Source organism: Chiloscyllium punctatum, chromosome 38 (assembly GCF_047496795.1).
Source record: "Chiloscyllium punctatum isolate Juve2018m chromosome 38, sChiPun1.3, whole genome shotgun sequence".
NCBI lineage: Eukaryota > Metazoa > Chordata > Chondrichthyes > Orectolobiformes > Hemiscylliidae > Chiloscyllium > Chiloscyllium punctatum.
The window spans coordinates 10,659,292-10,677,920 of NC_092776.1; the positions used below are offsets into that span (position 1 = coordinate 10,659,292).

An 18,629-nucleotide genomic window follows, 5' to 3' on the forward strand; every position below is an offset into this window, starting at 1 on the left:
GTAAAGTGTGTTTTGATTAAAGCCAAGTGCTGGATCAGATGAACCACATCTGGAACACAGCACCTTACACTTGCCTTTAAATAAATATGGAAGTTAGGGTTTGAGCTATCTGATCACAATACTTTGGGAGGAGGGTTCTGGTCTGTCCATACACAGTTCTTTCAAAAAACCACACCAACCCCAAAACCAGAACAAACCTACTCCACTGTGATGATTGAAAAATGATTTCTAACCATTAAGAATTAAATCCGAGGCAGTGTTGTAGATTGACATCATTAGACAAAAATAATAGATACATTTATAGGAGAGGGTGATCAGGTCTTAGACCAGAATTTAAAATCAACACTACTGTGCTTGTAAGTTTTAGCTTAGGGAGTTAGTATGTGCAAGCTCTGTATGTCTGTATTTATAGCTCTGTATGTATTTATAAATGTATTGGCTTGGTTCCTGAAGCCTAGTCTTGTGTTAAAAAATCAATTGTAAGTAAGCATGGAAAACAGAAGCAATGCAAAATGGGGCTTGCATCAAAAAGTTATGGCTTATTTTAAACTAGGACATTTATGCTTTTGATTTTATTTATATTTCAGTGTCTCATCTGATTTGCTAATTCTTTGACTTTACCCATTATGTTACATTATCCCCTAAGTTTCTGAATTTTTCCATAAATTGCCCATATTTGTGATATTTTGTTTCTAAATAGAATTATTGAAAGAAACTGGATGACAATGAATTTTGAAGTACACGATTAACTAATCCTGATAGCTGTGTTATAATCCTTCATAGAATCCCTCCAGTGTGGACCAGGCCTTTCAGCCCATTGAGACTACACAGACCCCCCCCGAAGAACATCTCACCCCCCCCCCCCACCACCAATATCTCTGTTAGTCTGCATTTCCCATGGCCAATCCATCGAACCTGCACATCTTTGGATTGTGGGAGGAAACCAGAGCACCCGGAGCAGACACTGAGAGAATGTGTAAACTCCACGCAGACAGAGGTTGGAATCAAACCTGGGTCCCTGAGGCTGCGAGGCAGCAGTACTAACCAATGAGCCACCATGGTGCCCCTTAGCTCAGTAGCAAGCAGGTATTTGCCTCCAAGTTAGTGATTGCAAATCCCTCTCCTGAGACTTAAGTGCAAAGTCAATACAGACGTGGCAATCCAAGTCATGAGGGAGTGCTGCACTAACGGAGATGTTTCCTTTCAGGGTGACACAATTGAACTGCCCACTCAGTTGGGCATAAAAGGTCCCATGGAATATACAAAGAAATAAGGAAGTTCTCTCCTGGTGTCTTGGCCAATAATTATGTCCCTGAACATCCCTAAATGATGATAGGATTTAATTTGGAGTCATGGAGATGTACAGCATGGAAACAGACCCTTCGGTCCAACCCGTCCATGCCGACCAGATATCCCAACCCAATCTAGTCCTACCCGCCAGCACCCGGCCCATATCCCTCTAAACCCTTCCTATTCATATACCCATCCAAATGCCTCTTAAATGTTGCAATTGTACCAGCCTCCACCACTTCCTCTAGCAGCTTATTCCATACACGTACCACCCTCTGTGTGAAAACATTGCCCCTTCGGTCCCTTGTAAATTTTTCCCCTCCCACTTTATACCTGTGCCCTCTAGTTCTGGACTCCCCCGCCCCAGGGAAAAGGTCTTGTCTTCTTACCCTATCCATGCCCCTCATGATTTTATAAACCTGTGTAAGGTCACCCCTCAGCCTCTGACGCTCCAGAGAAAACAGCCCCAGCCCATTCAACCTCGAGCTATTTGGATTGCTGCTAAGATGTTTGGTTGTCCTATTACAACAATGACTACCGTTCAATGAGCACTGCATTGACTGTACACCACTTAAGGGCATCACGGGATTATACAAGGTGCTACAGAAATGCAAGTCATTCTTTTTATTGTTGTCATGGTGACTGGGGATTTAAAAATGATCAACTCAAATATTGTCCTGTCGTCAGCTGCTGGAAAGATCCAGAAAACATGACTTTGAAAAGGTAAATTTCAAAGGAACGAGTGCTGATCTGTGGAATGCATTACCAGATGATTGCTGTTACAATGAATGAAACCTTTTGAAGCTATAAATATTGAAATACGCAATATGATATATGCCTAATGACAATGAAATGTAAATTAAATGAAGAATGCCAAATTGGATAAATGGGGCAATTAAAATGGTAATAGGATGGAGATGATGCAAAAAAAAAGGGCTGGACATCGGGAGCTGTAATCTGGTTTTGGGCAGATAACTGAAGCCCCTTTCAAAACCTTCCAGCCAACTTTCTTCCTTGTGACTCTTTAACTATCAACCCCATCCCACTTCCTAATATAGGTCATTCTGCTATAACACATGTTTCGTTCACGCAAATTTGCTATAACGTGGTTAACGAAATGGAGACACTGTTTCTATATAGCGCAAACTTTTCAAGCGTGTGTTGGTTATAACACGATTCAGGCCACATTAGTTTAAGTGGTGCTGCTATCACCATTTTCTTATAACAGAGGGTTACACGAGAACGGAACCACTGCGTTATAGCAGAATTGATTGTAGAAAGCAATCAAAAGCAAAACAAAATGTACAATAATGTTCCAGCTTCACCAATGCCCTTACCAATCTGTCAAAGGATCCTAACACTTTAACAGAAAGATTATGATTTTCGTGACCTTAGTAAGTCCTTAAGCACTTCACAGTCAAACAAAAGCACTTTCTTTTTGAAACAACTTAGCATCATACGGAGAAAGACCCTTCGGACCAACCAGTCCATGCCGACCATAATCCCAAACTAAACTAGTTTCATCTGCCTGCGTTTGGACCATGTCTCTCCAAACATTTCTTACTCAGGTCTTTTAAACATTGTAACCGTACCTGCATCCACCACTTCCTCTGGAAGTTCATTCCACACATGAACCACAGTATGTATAAAAAAAAAGTAAACAATAAAAAAACGACTTCTTCATCTTGACATTTCTTAGACAACAAATGCTCGAGGAAGGGTTTACTCATGAGTTGTGGACAGTTGGGAATGTGAATTTCCCAGGCAGCATTCGAAGAGCAGGAGAATAAGTCTGCTTTGGGCATCAGCCCTTCATCAGGATTCCCAAATTCTCCTGTTCCTCGGATGCTGCCTGACCTGCTGTGCTTTCTTTGCACCACACACTCGACTCTGATCTCCAGCATCTGCAGTCCTCACTTTCTCCCATTTGATTTTGATTTTTCTGCGGTGGGGTTAAGGGCAGTGGCAACCTGGATCTCACCTTCTCCTTGTTTTCTCTATCGTGCTGGATCTTCACTGAATACCAAAGGTGGTGCCTCTTGGTTGTCCACTAATGTGGTTGGCTTTTCAGGAGGACAGTCTCGGTACTGGTAATAACAGTGATTTCCAATATTTGTGATTATTATTCTGTTGGTAAAGCTAGAGGCTGCTGAGGAGGTAGTGCTGATGGAGGTGCATGTGGAAGGTGAATAGGACAGGTGTCTAGGACCTTGTGACTCAGCACTATACAGGAAGGTTCTGAGGATTTGTACACTTTGACTCGGTGCCCTGAGGCTGTGGTCACTCGAGACTCAGTTGTCAAATAATACGCTTTCGATAGCTGGTTGTCCACTTCATGGTGTTTTGCTGGCTCCACACAAAAGAACACTCTGCAACTAGGTCTCCTGCTTAAATGTGAATGCTGGAGATCTGAAACAAACATAGAGAATGTTGGAGAAACACAGGACAAGCATCTGTGGAGGGAGAAACAGAGTGAATGTTTCAAGGTCAAAGTGGGTGGCACGGTGGCACAGTGGTTAGCACTGCTGCCTCACAGCGCCAGAGACCCTGGTTCAATTCCCGCCTCAGGCGACTAATTGTGTGGAGTTTGCATGTTCTCGCCGTGTCAGTCCAAAGATGTGCAGGTCAGGTGAATTGGCCATGTTAAATTGCCCATAGTGTTAGGTAAGGGTTAAATGTAGGGGTATGGGTGGGTTGCGCTTCGGCGGGTCGGTGTGGACTTGTTGGGCCGAAGGGCCTGTTTCCACATTGTAATGTAATGTAATCTAAAAAATATGGAGCTGGAAAAACACAGCAAGTCAGGCAGCTTCAGAAGAGCAGGAAAGTCAACATTTCGGGTCACCATGGCTGGGCTGGTTTCAAGTCTGGTATGATGCTTAGAGTCATAGAGATGTACAACATGGAAACAGACCCTTCGGTCCAGCACATCCATGCCAACCAGATATCCCAATGTAATCTCATCCCACCTGCCAGCACCCATATCCCTCTAAAGCCTTTCTATCCATACACCCATCCAGATGCCTTTTAAATGTACCAGCCTCATTCCATACACGCACCACCCTCTGCATGAAAAAGTTAGCCCTTAGGTCTCTTTTTTATCTTTCCCCTCTCAACCTAAACCTATGCCCCTCTAGTTCTGAACTGCCCCACCCCAAGGAAAAGACTTTGTCTATTTATCTTATCCACACTCCTCGTGATTTTATAAACCTCTATAAGGTTACCCTTCAGCCTCTGATGCTCCAGGGAAAACAGTCCCATAGAAAGTCATAGTGTCGTACATTTCAGAAATAGCCTTTGCCCTATCGACATACCTACACTGACTCCACTTCCCAGTGCTTGGCCCATAGCCTTGAATCTTATGACATTTCAAGCGCTTATTCACATATTTTTTAATAAAAGTTTGGGGTTTCCTGCCTCAACTATCCTCTCAGTTCATTCCAGACTCAAATCTCCAGCCATTCACTTTAAAATGATGTTCCCTCATTATTGACTCATCAGCTCAGGTGAATAACACAGGAGAAGACTAGTCAGACCAGACTTGAAACATTAACTCTGTTTCTCTGTCCACAAATGTGCTGAGCTCCTCCCAGTGTACTCGGTGTTTGTATTTAGGTATGCTGTTTGATGGTTCCCTCACTGATATTGCCAGGTGCTTTACATTCACGTTGCAGTGCAGGTCAGAGCAAGACTTCAGTTTTCTTTCAACTGCTGTCTATTCCAAAGTGCTGTGTTGCCTCGGAAACACGTGTATCTACACATTGTAACTGTGACAGACTGTGGCAAGGAGAGAAATTCACAGATGAGATTTTCTTGTGTCTTTATCTGAGTGTGAAGACAAAACGATCGAGGTGGAAAAGATCACTCACGGTCTCCCATTGCGGCCTGCTGAAAGGCAGTTTTGGGCAGCATGGTGGCTCAGTGGTTAGCACTGGTGCCTCACAGTGCCAGAGATCCAGGTTTGATCCAGCCTCCAGTGACTGTCTGTGTGGAGTTTGCACATTCTCCCTGTGTCTGCATGAGTTTCCTCCGGGTGCTCCGGTTTCCTCCCACCATATAAAGATGTGCAGGTCTGGTGAATTGGCCAGGCTAAATTGCCTGTAATGTTCAGGGATATGTAGGCTACATGCATTGGTCAGGGAAAATGTAGAGTAATAGGGGTAGGGGAATGGGTCTGGGTGGGATGCTCTTTGGAAGGTCGGTGTGGACTTGTTGAGCCGAGTGGCCTGTTTCCACACTGTAGGGATTGTATGAAAAGCAATAGTGAAAGGTCAGGGTCAGGGCTAGTACAGGTCTCTGCTACACACTGTTGGAGATGTGGAAGGGGTTGGTTGACAGGTCCATACTGATTTCACGGTGGGCAGAAATCTGGGAGGACCATCTGAATTTTTTAACGACTTTCTGAAGTCCCTCTCTGCTCACAGCATTGAATGCTTTGGTGAGGTTTACAAAAGTGATGCCACAGGCACTGGTTATAGCTAATTGACAATTGTCTTGTTTTTGGCCAGGTACAAATAACATGTTTAAGAATCACAGAATCACATTGTGCAGAAGAGGCCTTTCAGTCCATTGGGTTGGTAGCAACACATGAGGAACACCTGACCTTCAACCTAATCCCATTTACCAGCACTTGGTCCATAGCTCCAAATGTTATGACCTGCTCATCCAGGTCCTTTTTAAAGGATGTGAGGTAATTTACTTCTCCCACCCTCCCAGACAGCGCATTTCAGACTGTCACCACCATTTGGGTAAAAAGATTTGTCTCACATCCCTCTTAAACTTCCTGCCCCTGACCTTGAACCTGTGTCTCCTTGAACCTGTGACAAAGGGGAACAACTGCTCCTTATCCACTCCATCCATGTACTCCTCAATCAGGTTGCTCCTCAGTCTTCTCTGCTCCAAAGAAAACAAACCCAAGCCTATTCAACATTTCCTCATAACTTGAATTTTCCATCCCAGGGAACATCCTGGTGAATCTCTTCCAAACCCTCTCCAGTGCAATCACATCCTTCCTGTAGTGTGGTGACCAGAATTGCACACAGTACCCCAAATGTGGCTCACCAAAGTTCTAGCCAACTCCGACATGACTTCCCTGCTTTTATAATCTATGCCTCAATTGATAAAGGCAAATGCCTCATATGCCTTTTTCACCACCCTACTAACATGCCCTTCCACCTTCTGTGGAAAAATACGCCAAGGTCCCTTTGTTCCACAGAACTTTCAAATGTCACACTGTTCATTGAATACTTTCTTGTCAAATTGCTCCTTCCAGAGATTGCTGGTAATGCTGAAACACAACATTTGGTTTTCCAACAGCATACGCCTACGCATGACAATCATAGCAGCTTCTAGTGATGCTGGTTCACAGAACCCCTACAGGGTGGAAACAGGCCATTTAGCTCATCAAGTCCAAACTGACTCTCTGAAGAGCATCCCTCTCAGACCCAACACCACCCCCCCCCCCCCCCCCCCCCCCCCCCCAACCCCATCTTTATAATCCTGCATTTCCCATGGCCAGTCTACCTACCCGACAAATCTTTGGACTGTGGGAAGAAACCGGAGCATCCGGAGGAAACCCATGCAGACCCCACAGCGAGTATGTGCAAACCCCACTCAGATAGTTGCCTGAGGCTGGAATTGAACCCAGGTCCCTGGCGCTGTGAGCCACCGTGCTGCCTGGAATACATGAACAATTCACTTTTGTACTGTAACTTTTTTTTCACTTAAGTTATTTTCCTAATCACGCTGTTCGGAGATGTTGTTATACACCTCTTGAAAAGGTGGGTCTTGAACCCTGGCCTTTCAGAATGGGGTAGGGACACTACCACTGTACCACAGGAAGGTGTCCCCTTCATTGAAAGAAAACTATTGGTGATAGTGTTTCTAACAATATCCTGTGAACTTGGCATGATCCGACTGACAACTTTGATGTTGCTGTGTTTGGTCTTCATATGGGAAGCTAATACTGAATATGGACAGCTCACTGTGAGTCCGAACATTCCTCATTTTGATGGAGACAACTGCCAGGGTGAAGCCCAAAGGCCAATCTGCCTGAGCACAACCAACTCAGTCCTAACTGAGGACACCGAGTCGGGACCCGTACACCACTGACAGGACTCCTCAACACACCAGATCCTCAGTGTCTTCAAACAAAATAATTGGGCAAGTTCAACATGAAGATCAGTAGGAAAACAGAAGGGTATAAAGAGTCTGAAAAGGGATGTATGTAGGTTAAATGAGAGGGCAAATAATGAGAAGGACATAGCACCATGTGGGGAAATTGTGAGGCTGTCCACTTTGTTGGGAGGAATAGAAAAGGAGAATGCTATTTAAATTGGGGAGGTGATGGTCTATTAGCATTATCACTGGGCTGTTAATCCAGAGACCCCAATAATGTGCTGGGGACCTGGGTGTAAATGCCACATGGCAGGTGATAGAATTTGAATTCACTACAAAAAAAACCTGTGGAATTAAAAGTCTAATGACTCCATTTTCAATTGTCAGAAAAGTCCATTTGGTTCATTATTGTCCTTTAGGGAAGGAAACTGCTATCCTTAACCAGTCTGGCCTACATGTGACTCCAGACCCACAGCAACTTAACTGCCCTCTGGACAATTAGGAATGGGCAATAAACGCTGCCTTGCCAGGGATGCCTTTATCCTATGAATGAATGAATAAATAAAAACAAAATAAAAATAGAAAAGGGCTGCACATGTTGTGTGCCCTTATACATGAACCACAAAAATTTATCATGCAGATGCAACAAGCAATTAGGAAGGCAAAGGGAATGTTGGCCTTTAGTGTGAGGAGAATGGAGTATAAAAGCAGGAAAGTCTTGCTACAACTGTACAGGATATTGGCAAATCCAGTGTAATTAGTGAAACCTGCGAAACTGGATATAGGTAAAATCAATGACTGCCGATGCTGGAAACTAGAGTCTAGATTAGAGTGGTGCTGGAAAAGCACAGCAGGTCAGGCAGCATCCGAGGAGCAGGAAAATCGACGTTTCGGGCAAAAGCCCTTCATGAAGGGCTTTTGCCCGAAATGTCGATTTTACTGCTCCTAGGATGCTTCTTGAACTGCTGTGCTCTTCCAGCACCACTCTAATCTAAAACTGGATATACCCAGACAGGAATTCAGAGAAGGTTCACACAGCTGATTCCCCAGCATACGGGAGGTGTTTTATGGGGAATGATTAGGTCTATTCTCATGGGTGTCAAGAGGAATGAGAGGTGATCTTATTGAAACATACAGGATTATGTCATGAGGAGCATAGATAAGGTGAATGACAAGGGTCTTTTCCCCAGGGTGGGGGAGTTAAAATCCTGGGGGCGTATTTTTAAGGTGAGAGAAGAAAGGATTAAAATGGATAATGTGGGACAACCGTTTTATATGGGGAGTGGTTCAGGCGAGAAATAAACTACCAGAGTAAATGGTGGATGCAGGTGTAGTTACAACATTTAAAAAATATTTGGATAAGTACAAAGGGAGATGTTGAACAGGCTGGGACTGTTTCCCCTGGAGCATCTGAGGCTGAGGGGTGACCTTATAGAGGTTTATAAAACCATGAGGGGCTTGAATATGGGAAATAGACAAGATCTTTTCCCTGGGGCGGGGGAGACTAGAACTAGAGGTCATGGGTTTAGGGTGAGAGAGGAAAGATTTAAAAGGGATTTAAGGAGCAACTGTTCCACGCAGAGGGTGGTGCGTGTATGAAATGGGCTGCCAGTGGAAGTGGTGGAGGCTGGTACAACTGCAACATTTTAAAGGCATCTGGATGGGTATATGAATAGGAAGGGTTTACAGGGATATGGGCCAGTTGCTGGCAACTGGGACTAGATTAATTTAAGATATCTGGTCGACATGAATGAGTTGGACCGAAGGGTCTGTTTCATGCTGAACATCTCTATGACTCTAAACACATGAACAGGAAGGGTTTGGAGGGATATGGGTCAAGTGCAGGCAGGTGGGAGTAGTTTAGTTTGGGATTATGTTCGACATGGGCTGATTAGACTGAAGGGTCTGTTTCCATGCTGTATGACTCTATGACTCTATAACAGGATGATAACAAGCTGGTGATGACATCCAGCCCCGTACAGGGCATGTACAATCTAGATTGGTGGATCCATACCTTTGGAGAAGATGGGAGGTGACGTGCTCTCCACGCTGATGCCCTCCTCAGGGTGTGGCGCCAAGAGAGCTCGCTCTCTTTTCTTTTCTGGCTGTGTTCTCAATGTGGGCTTTGTGTTTCCACAGGTACAACGGTCCGAACCTGGTGTTAAAGTATGACAGAACCACAAAGCGGCTGCAGAACATCGCTGTTGATGAACCCAGCTCTCCATACTACTCACTGCGCGATCGCCAAGGGAACGCTATAGGGGTGGCGGCCTGTGACATCGATGGTGATGGACGAGAAGAAATATACTTTCTCAACACTAATAATGCTTTTTCAGGTACACAGTGTGACAATGCTGCTCCTTTAACAAAGTTTCTTTGTCCATGGCATTTTTAGAGAGGGGCTGTAAAGGCAGAGGTTCCGATATGTCTGGATATTCACCTTACATCTGCTTAAAACAACTAGAAAGGTCAGGATCTGGTCCACCTTGTTAAAATGTTTTGAGAGGCCTTGGCCTGGTCTGTGACAACAGGGACTGATAGAAGCAGGGTACATCTAGTTTGCCTTCCATCCACGTGTTTGTCAGGCCATTGCAATAATAATGGAATGATGGGCTAATTAGAGCAAATAATCTTGATTAATGGGTGGGATCTGGTTCTGCCCCCCCAGGAGAGGGAAGCAAGGCCAGTGGGGAACTTAATTATGTGGAAGCTAAAGATCAGCTTCACACCAGCAGGATGAAAGTAGGGTCCAGAGGTCTTGGCAATTTGACAGGGAGTTGCTCTGTATGGGGCAGTGATGAGGAATGGAGCAGTGATGGAGTATGGGGTCAGTGATGGGGTACGGGGGCAGTGATGGGGAATGGGGCCATGTTGGGGAATGGGGGCAGTGATAGGGAATGGGGCAGTGATGGGGTGGGGACAGTGATGGGGGATGGGGTCAGTGATGGGGGATGGGGTCAGTGATGGGGAATGGGGACAGTGATGGGGGATGGGGTCAGTGATGGGGAATAGGGACAGTGATGGGGGATGGGGACAGTGATGGGGGATGGGGTCAGTGATGGAGAATGGGGCAGTGAGGGGATATGGGGCAGTGAGGGGTTATGGGGCAGTGATGGGGTATGGGGGCAGTGATGGGGAATGGGGACAGTGATGTTGCTTGGTGCAGTGAAAGGGTATGGGGCAGTGGTAGGGAATGGGGCAGTGATGGGGAATGGGGCAGTGATAGGGTTGGGGCAATGAATGGGGTTGGGGCAGTAATGGGATATGGGGCAGTGATGGGGTTGGAGGCAGTGATGGGGTGGGGGCAATGATGGGGTTGGGCAGTGATGGGGTGGGGGCAGTGATGGGGGGTGGGGCAAAGATGGGGTGTGGGGGCAGTGATGGGGTGTGGGGCAGTGAAGGGGTAGGAGGCAGTGATGGGGTGGGGGCAGTGATGGGGTACAGGGCAGTGATGGGTTTGGGGCAGTGATGGGGTACGGGGCAGTGATGGGGTACAGGGCAGTGATGGGGTATGGGGCAGTGATGTGGAAAGGGGCTGTGATGGGGTGTGGGGCAGTGATGGGTTTGGGGCAGTGATGGGGTACGGGGCAGTGATGGGGTACGGGGCAGTGATGGGGTGGGGGCAGTGGGGGCAGTGATGGGGTGTGGGGCAGTGAAGGGTTGGGGGCAGGGATGGGGTATGGGGCACTGATGGGGAATGGGATCAGTGATGGGGAATATGGTCAGTGATGGGGTAAAGCGCAGAGATAGAGTATGGGGGATGTATGGACAGTGATGGGGTGAAGGGCAGTGATGGGGTGGGGGCAGTAATGGGGTGTGGGGCAGTAATCGGGTGAGGGCAGCAATGGGGTACGGGGCAGTAATGGGGTGGAGGCAGTGTTGGAGTGTGTGGGCAGTGATGGGGTGTGGGGCAGTGAAGGGGTAGGGGGCAGTGATGGGGTGGGGGCAGTGATGTGGAGTGGGTAGGGATGGGGTATGGGGCAGTAATGGGATATGGAGCAGTGATGGGGTTGGAGACAGTGATGGGGTGGGGGCAGTGATGGGGTGTGGGGCTGTGATGGGGTGTGGGTCAGCGATGGGGTGTTGGGCAGTAAAGGGGTATGGGGCAGTGATGGAATAGGGGGCAGTATTGGGGTAGGGACAGTGATGGGGTATGGGGCAGTAATGGGGTGGGGACAGTGATAGTGTAGGGGCAGTGATGGGGTGTGGGGCAGTGATGGGGTGTGAGGGCAGTGATAGGGTGTGAGGGCAGTGATAGGGTGTGAGGCAGCAATTGGGTAGGGGGCAGTGATGGGGTTAGGGGCAGTGATGGGGTGTGAGGGTAGTGATAGGGTGTGAGGGCAGTGATAGGGTGTGAGGCAGTGATGGGGTTAGGGGCAGTGATGGGGTGTGGGGCAGTGATGGGGTACGGGGCAGTAATGGGGTATGGGGCAGTGATATGGAAAGGGGCAGTGATGGGGTAGGGGGCTGTGATAGGGTAGGGGGCTGTGCTGGGGTTGGGGCAGTGATGGGGTATGGGGGCAGTGATGGGGTGTGGGGGCAGTGATGGGGTGAAGGGCAGTGATGGGGTGTGGGGCAGTGATGGGTATGGGGGCAGTGATGGGGTGTGGGGCAGTGATGGGGTGGGGGCAGTGATGGGTATGGGGGCAGTGATGGGGTGTGGGGCAGTGATGGGTATGGGGGCAGTGATGGGGTGTGGGGCAGTGATGGGGTGTGGGGGCAGTGATGGGGTGTGGGGGCAGTGATGGGGTGTGGGGCAGTGATGGGGTGTGAGGGCAGTGATGGGGTGGGGGGCAGTGATGGGTATGGGGGCAGTGATGGGGTGTGGGGCAGTGATGGGGTGGGGGCAGTGATGGGTATGGGGGCAGTGATGGGGTGTGGGGCAGTGATGGGTATGGGGGCAGTGATGGGGTGTGGGGCAGTGATGGGGTGTGGGGGCAGTGATGGGGTGTGGGGGCAGTGATGGGGTGTGGGGCAGTGATGGGGTGGGGGCAGTGATGGGGTGTGGGGGCAGTGATGGGGTGGGGGCAGTGATGGGGTGGGGGCAGTGATGGGGTTGGAGGCAGTGATGGGGTAGGGGCAGTGGTGGAGTAGGGGGCAGTGATGGGGTGGGGGCAGTGATGGGGTGGGGGCAGTGATGGGGTGTGGGGGCAGTGATGGGGTGGGGGCAGTGATGGGGTGGGGGCAGTGATGGGGTGGGGGCAGTGATGGGGTGTGGGGGCAGTGATGGGGTGGGGGCAGTGATGGGGTGTGGGGGCAGTGATGGGGTGTGGGGGCAGTGATGGGGTATGGGGCAGTGATGGGGTGTGGGGCAGTGATGGGGTGTGGGGGCAGTGATGGGGTGTGGGGGCAGTGATGGGGTGTGGGGGCAGTGATGGTGTGGGGGCAGTGATGGGGTATGGGGCAGTGATGGGGTGTGGGGGCAGTGATGGGGTGTGGGGGCAGTGATGGGGTGGGGCCTGTGTTGGGGTACGGGGCAGTGATGGGGTGTGGGGCAGTGATGGGTTTGGAGGCAGTGATGGGGTGGGGGCAGTGATGGGGTTGGAGGCAGTGATGGGGTAGGGGCAGTGGTGGAGTAGGGGGCAATATTGAGGTAGGGACAGTGATGGGGTATGGGGCAGTAGTGGGGTGGGGGAAGTGATGGGGTGTGGGAGAGTGATGGGGTGGGGGTAGTGATGGGGTATGAGTGCAGTGATGGGGTGTGGGGCAGTGATGGGGTGTGGGGCAGTGATGGGGTGTGGGGCAGTGATGGGCTACGGGGCAGTGATGGGGTGTGGGGCAGTGATGGGGTACGGGGCAGTGATGGGGTGTGGGGCAGTGATGGGGTACGGGGCAGTGATGGGGTGTGGGGCAGTGATGGGTTGAGGGCAGTGATGTGGAATGGGGCTGTGATGGGGTAGGGGGCTGTGATGGGGTGGGGGCAGTGATGGGGTGGGGTCCAGGATGGGGTACAGGGCAGTATTGGGGTGGGGCAGTGATGGATAATGGGATCTGTGATGGGGAATGTAGTCAGTGATGGGGTAAAGCGCAGTGACAGAGTATGGGGGATGTAAGGGCAGTAATGGGGTGAAGGGCAGTGATGGGGTGGGGGCAGTAATGGGGTGTGGGGCAGTAATCGGGTGAGGGCAGCGATGGGGTATGGGACAGTGATGGGTTTGAAGGCAGTGATGGGGTTGGAGGCAGTGATGGGGTGTGGGGCAGTGATGGGATATGGGGCAGTGATGGGTTTGGAGGCAGTGATGGGGTTGGAGGCAGTGATGGGGTGGGGGTAGTGATGGGGTGGGGGCAGTGGTGGGCTAGGGGCAGTGATGGGTATGGGGCAGTGATGGGGTGAGGGCAGTGATGGGGTAGGGGCAGTGATGGAGTGGGGGGGCAGTGATGGGGTGTGGGGCAGTGATGAGGTGTTGGACAGTGCTAGGGTGGGGGCAGTGATGGGGTATGGGACAGTGATGAGGTGTGGGGGCAGTGAAGGGGTAGGAGGCAGTGAAGGGGTAGGAGGCAGTGATGGGGTACAGGGCAGTGATGGGGTGTGGGGCAGTGATGGGGTGTGGGGCAGTGAAGGGGTAGGAGGCAGTGAAGGGGTAGGAGGCAGTGATGGGGTACAGGGCAGTGATGGGGTGTGGGGCAGTGATGGGGTGTGGGGCAGTGAAGGGGTAGGGGGCAGTGATGGAGTTGGGGGCAGTATTGGGGTAGGGACAGTGATATGGCATGGGGCAGTGATGGGGTGGGGACAGTGATAGTGTAGGGGCAGTGATGGGGTTTGAGGGCAGTGATGGGGTGTGGGGCAGTGATTGGGTAGGGGGCAGTGATGGGGTACAGGGCAGCGATGGGGTAGGGACAATGATGGGGAACGGGGCAGTGATGGGGTATGGGGCAGTGATGGGGTTGGGGTCAGTGATGAGGTGTGGGGCAGTGATGGGGTACGGGGCAGTGATGTGGAAAGGGGCAGTGATGGGGTAGGGGGCTGTGATGGGGTAGGGGGCTGTGATGGGGTTGGGGCAGTGAATGGGGTGTGGGGCAGGGATGGGGTGAGGGCAGGGATGGGGTATGGGGCAGTTATGGGGTGGGGGCAGTGATGGGGTGTGGGGGCAGTGATGGGGTGTGGGGACAGTGATGGGTTGTGGGGCAGTGAAGGGTTGGGGGCAGAAATGGGGTATGGGGCAGTAATGGAGTGGGGGCTGTGATGGGGAATGGGATCAGTGATGGGGAATATGGTCAGTGATGGGGTAAAGTGCAGTGATAGAGTATGGGGATGTACGGGCAGTGATGGGGTGAAGGGCAGTGATGGGGTGTGGGGCAGTAATGGGGTGAGGGCAGCAATGGGGTATGGGGCAGTAATGGGGTGGAGGCAGTGTTGGGGAGTGTGGGCAGTGATGGGGTGTGGGGCAGTGAAGGGGTAGGGGGCAGTGATGGGGTGGGGGCAGTGATGTGGAGTGTGTAGGGATGGGGTACGGGGCAGTAATGGGATATGGAGACAGTGATGGGGTGGGGGCAGTGATGTGGTGGGGGCTGTGATGGGGTGTGGGGCAGTGATGGGGTGTGGGGGCAGTGAAGGGGTATCGGGCAGTGATGGAGTAGGGGGCAGTGATGGGTTACGGGCCTTTGATGGGATATGGGTCAATGATGTGGAAGGGGGCAATGATGGGGAAGGGGGCAGTGATGGGGAAGGGGGCAGTGATGGGGAAGGGGGCAGTGATGGGGAATGTGGCAGTGATGGGGTACAAGGCAGTGATGGGGAACGGGGCAGTGATGGGGAACGGGGCAGTGATGGGGAATGGGGCAGTGATGGGGTATGGGGCTGTGATGGGGTACGGGGCAGTGATGGGAATGGGGCTGTGATGGGGAATGGGGCTGTGATGGGGAATGGGGCTGTGATGGGGAATGGGGCTGTGATGGGGTATGGGGCTGTGATGGGGTACGGGGCTGTGATGGGGAATGGGGCTGTGATGGGGTATGGGCTGTGATGGGGTACAGGGCAAGTGATGGGGAACGGGGCTGTGATGGGCGTATGGGGCTGTGATGGGGTATGGGGCTGTGATGGGGTACAGGGCAGTGATGGGGAATGGGGCTGTGATGGGGTACGGGGCTGTGATGGGGAATGGGGCTGTGGTGGGGAATGGGGCTGTGATGGGGTACAGGGCAGTGATGGGGAACGGGGCAGTGATGGAGTACGGGGCTGTGATGGGGAATGGGGCTGTGATGGGGTATGGGGCTGTGATGGGGTACGGGGCTGTGATGGGGTACGGGGCTGTGATGGGGAATGGGGCTGTGATGGGGTACGGGGCTGTGGTGGGGAATGGGGCTGTGATGGAGTACGGGGCTGTGATGGGGAATGGGGCTGTGATGGGGTACGGGGCTGTGATGGGGAACGGGGCTGTGATGGGGTACGGGGCTGTGATGGGGAATGGGGCTGTGATGGGGTACGGGGCTGTGATGGGGAATGTGGCAGTGATGGGGTACGGGCCAGTGATGGGGTAAAGGGCAGTGATGTGGAATGAGGCAGTGATGGGGTGTGGGGCTGTGATGGGGTGTGGGGCTGTGATGGGGTACGGGGCTGTGATGGGGAATGGGGCTGTGATGGGGAATGGGGCTGTGATGGGGTACGGGGCTGTGATGGGGTACGGGGCTGTGATGGGGTACGGGGCTGTGGTAGGGTGGTGGCAGGTATGGTGTCAGAAATCAAAATGCACTAGATTCAGTGTTTGCAAGATTTTGGTGAAGTGTTGAGTGGTGAGGTTTGTACAGTCTGCACGGAGCCGTTGAATAGCTGAGGTGATATCACAATTCACATGTACAAAGACTATTTGATTCTTTCAGCTCAGCTTACCTGCAGTCGATAAGGTCGGTTTCTATTACTCAATTAAATCATAAATTTGAAAAGTCAATATTTCAGCCAGTGTGCACCTGTGGTAGAGATAAAGGCAGGTTATTGAAACTATCAGGGGACTTCAGTTTGAGAGAGTTACACAACAGATATAGTCTCGTGTTGCACAAGGATAGGGCTGCAACATTGTCCTTCACTTAGTAAAACCCAAGACAATCAAACATAAAGAGCAAGCTGAACTTGTCATAAGTGCCAACACAACAACAACTTGCATTTATGTCACATCTCATTAGTAAAAAACGCACTTCATAGGAGCATCATCAAGCAATTCAGTCACTTAAGGATTCATTAGGCTACCTAGAAAGGCAGTGGTGAAGTGGTAATGTCCCTGGACTAGTAATGCAGCTTCCCCAGGTTAATGGCAATATTCAAATTCAATTAGATGCGTGTGTAGTTCTTCGGTGCAAGAAATTAATGGGTGTACGAGAGGAAGCAGGAACAAGATGCTAAATTGGATGATCAACTGTTATCTTATTGAATGGTGGACTAGATTTGAAGGACTGTGTAAAATAAGGGGGGATGTAGGTAGGTTTAATGATAGGTACCTTTTCCCTAGGATGGGGGATTTCAAGACTAGCGGTCACATTTTTTACAGTGAGAGGAGTGAGATTAAAAATGGGATATGAGAAGCAAATCTTTTTTCATAGACGGTGTTTCGGATGTGGAATTGACTTCCTGAGAAAGTAATGGATATGGGCACAGTTTCAATGTTCAAAAGACATTTGGTTAAGTACATGAACAGGAGCAATTTGGAGGGATATGGGCTAAGAGCAGGAAGGTGGGACTAGTTTAGTTTGGGATTATGTTCGGCATTGACTGGTTGGACCAGAGGGTGGTCTGTTTTTTTGTGCTGCATGACTCAATGACTGAACAGCCTACTCCTGCTCCCATTTTCTCTGTTTCTGGAGACTGAAATAAAATGCTAGTGGTGACATTACTACCATGACAACCGTGTAACCACTTTTCATCTTACAAAAGGTTCAATGATCAGAGGACACTGTTTTAAGGTGAGGAGCAGGAGTTTCAGAGAGGTTATGGGGAAGAATCTTTTTTACTCAGCGAACGGTGGAAATCTGGAACTCACTGCCTAAAAGAGTGGGAGTGACAGAAACTCTTAAGATGTTTAAGAACCATATAGATGAGTACTTGAAATGCCGTAGTGTACAAGGCTATGGGCCAAATGCTGGATAATGGGATTAAAACCGAAGAATGTTTGATGCCGGAGACAGACACAATGAGTGGAAGGATCTTGTTCTGTGTTGTTAAAAACTCTGGCTGTTGGTTCTAGTAAAAACCCACTTGGTTCACTCATGCCCTTTGGGAGGGTTTGGGGGGAGCAGGGGAAATCTGCCACCTTTACCTGGGCTGACCTGTGTGTGACTCCAGACCCAAGTGAAGTAACTGCACAGAGGCAGGTCACTCTTGGAGAGTGCTTGATGCTGGTCCGGCTCCCGCAGAGCCAGCTCTCAGAGTGACCAGAACCCCTGTCAGTCCTGTTCTGTTTTTCTTTTCTCTTTTTAGTTACTAAAAAAGGAATACCAGTTTACAAACAGGCTATATAATTCAGCCAGTTCAGGAATCGGGCTTCTCCCCACCAAAAAGAGCAGAAGCCAGCAACAACAGGAGCACATTGACTGTGGCCCTGCCAGCACAGAGTCAGTACCCTAAACTGAGGAGATTCTAAATCTCCTGGCTATATTTCTTCTCCTTACCCCTGCACTACCACCTGACTGTGCTGGTGCTTATATTTTCCCCAGCACCCATGTTGCCTGTGTGCAGGTGTGAGACACAGTGAGAGACACAAGGTGCACAAATCTTTATTCAATTCCCACCACCAGGAAGAAAGGAAACACCCGAGTGGCCAGTGACAAGCAGTGCCCTTCTCATCAAAGGGCAATGCTGCGTGATCAAACAGTGAAGGGGAGGGCAGGGATTAAATCAAAATAGAGTTGGGGGGGAGTCAGTCATGTTCTTATCCTTCAGCCCCAATCAGGGAACTCATATTCTATGACGTCCACCTGGCTGACAATCACTATATACTGCAACGTGATTGACTCTTAGTTCCCCTCTGGACAATTGGAGATGCCAATAAACACTGGTCTAGCCAGAGTAACCCACGTCCCATGAATATATTTTGAAAAGGTTGTCGAAAGATTTGATTTGATTTGATTTATTGTCATGTGTACCTAAGTACAGTGAAAACCTTTGTTTTGTGAGCAGTACACGCAGATCATAGCAAACAAGGACACACAGATCTTAGGGCACTTAGACAGAGTGAGGCCTGCAGGTCATACTGCTCAGGAGTTATACAAAGCAATACCAACATCAGCAAGATCAACAT

At 50.0% G+C, this 18,629-nt stretch overlaps 1 protein-coding gene across 3 annotated transcripts in view; it reads left to right on the forward strand.

The window, feature by feature from the left end:
• crtac1b (cartilage acidic protein 1b) overlaps window positions 1–18,629 on the forward strand; it is a 349,836-nt gene that overhangs the window by 90,587 nt on the left and 240,620 nt on the right. For all 3 annotated transcript variants that reach the window (XM_072557150.1, XM_072557149.1, XM_072557151.1), the window contains exon 3: window positions 9,544–9,740. In XM_072557150.1, the coding sequence (XP_072413251.1) occupies window positions 9,544–9,740 (197 nt within the window). The remainder of the gene's footprint in view (window positions 1–9,543; window positions 9,741–18,629) is intronic.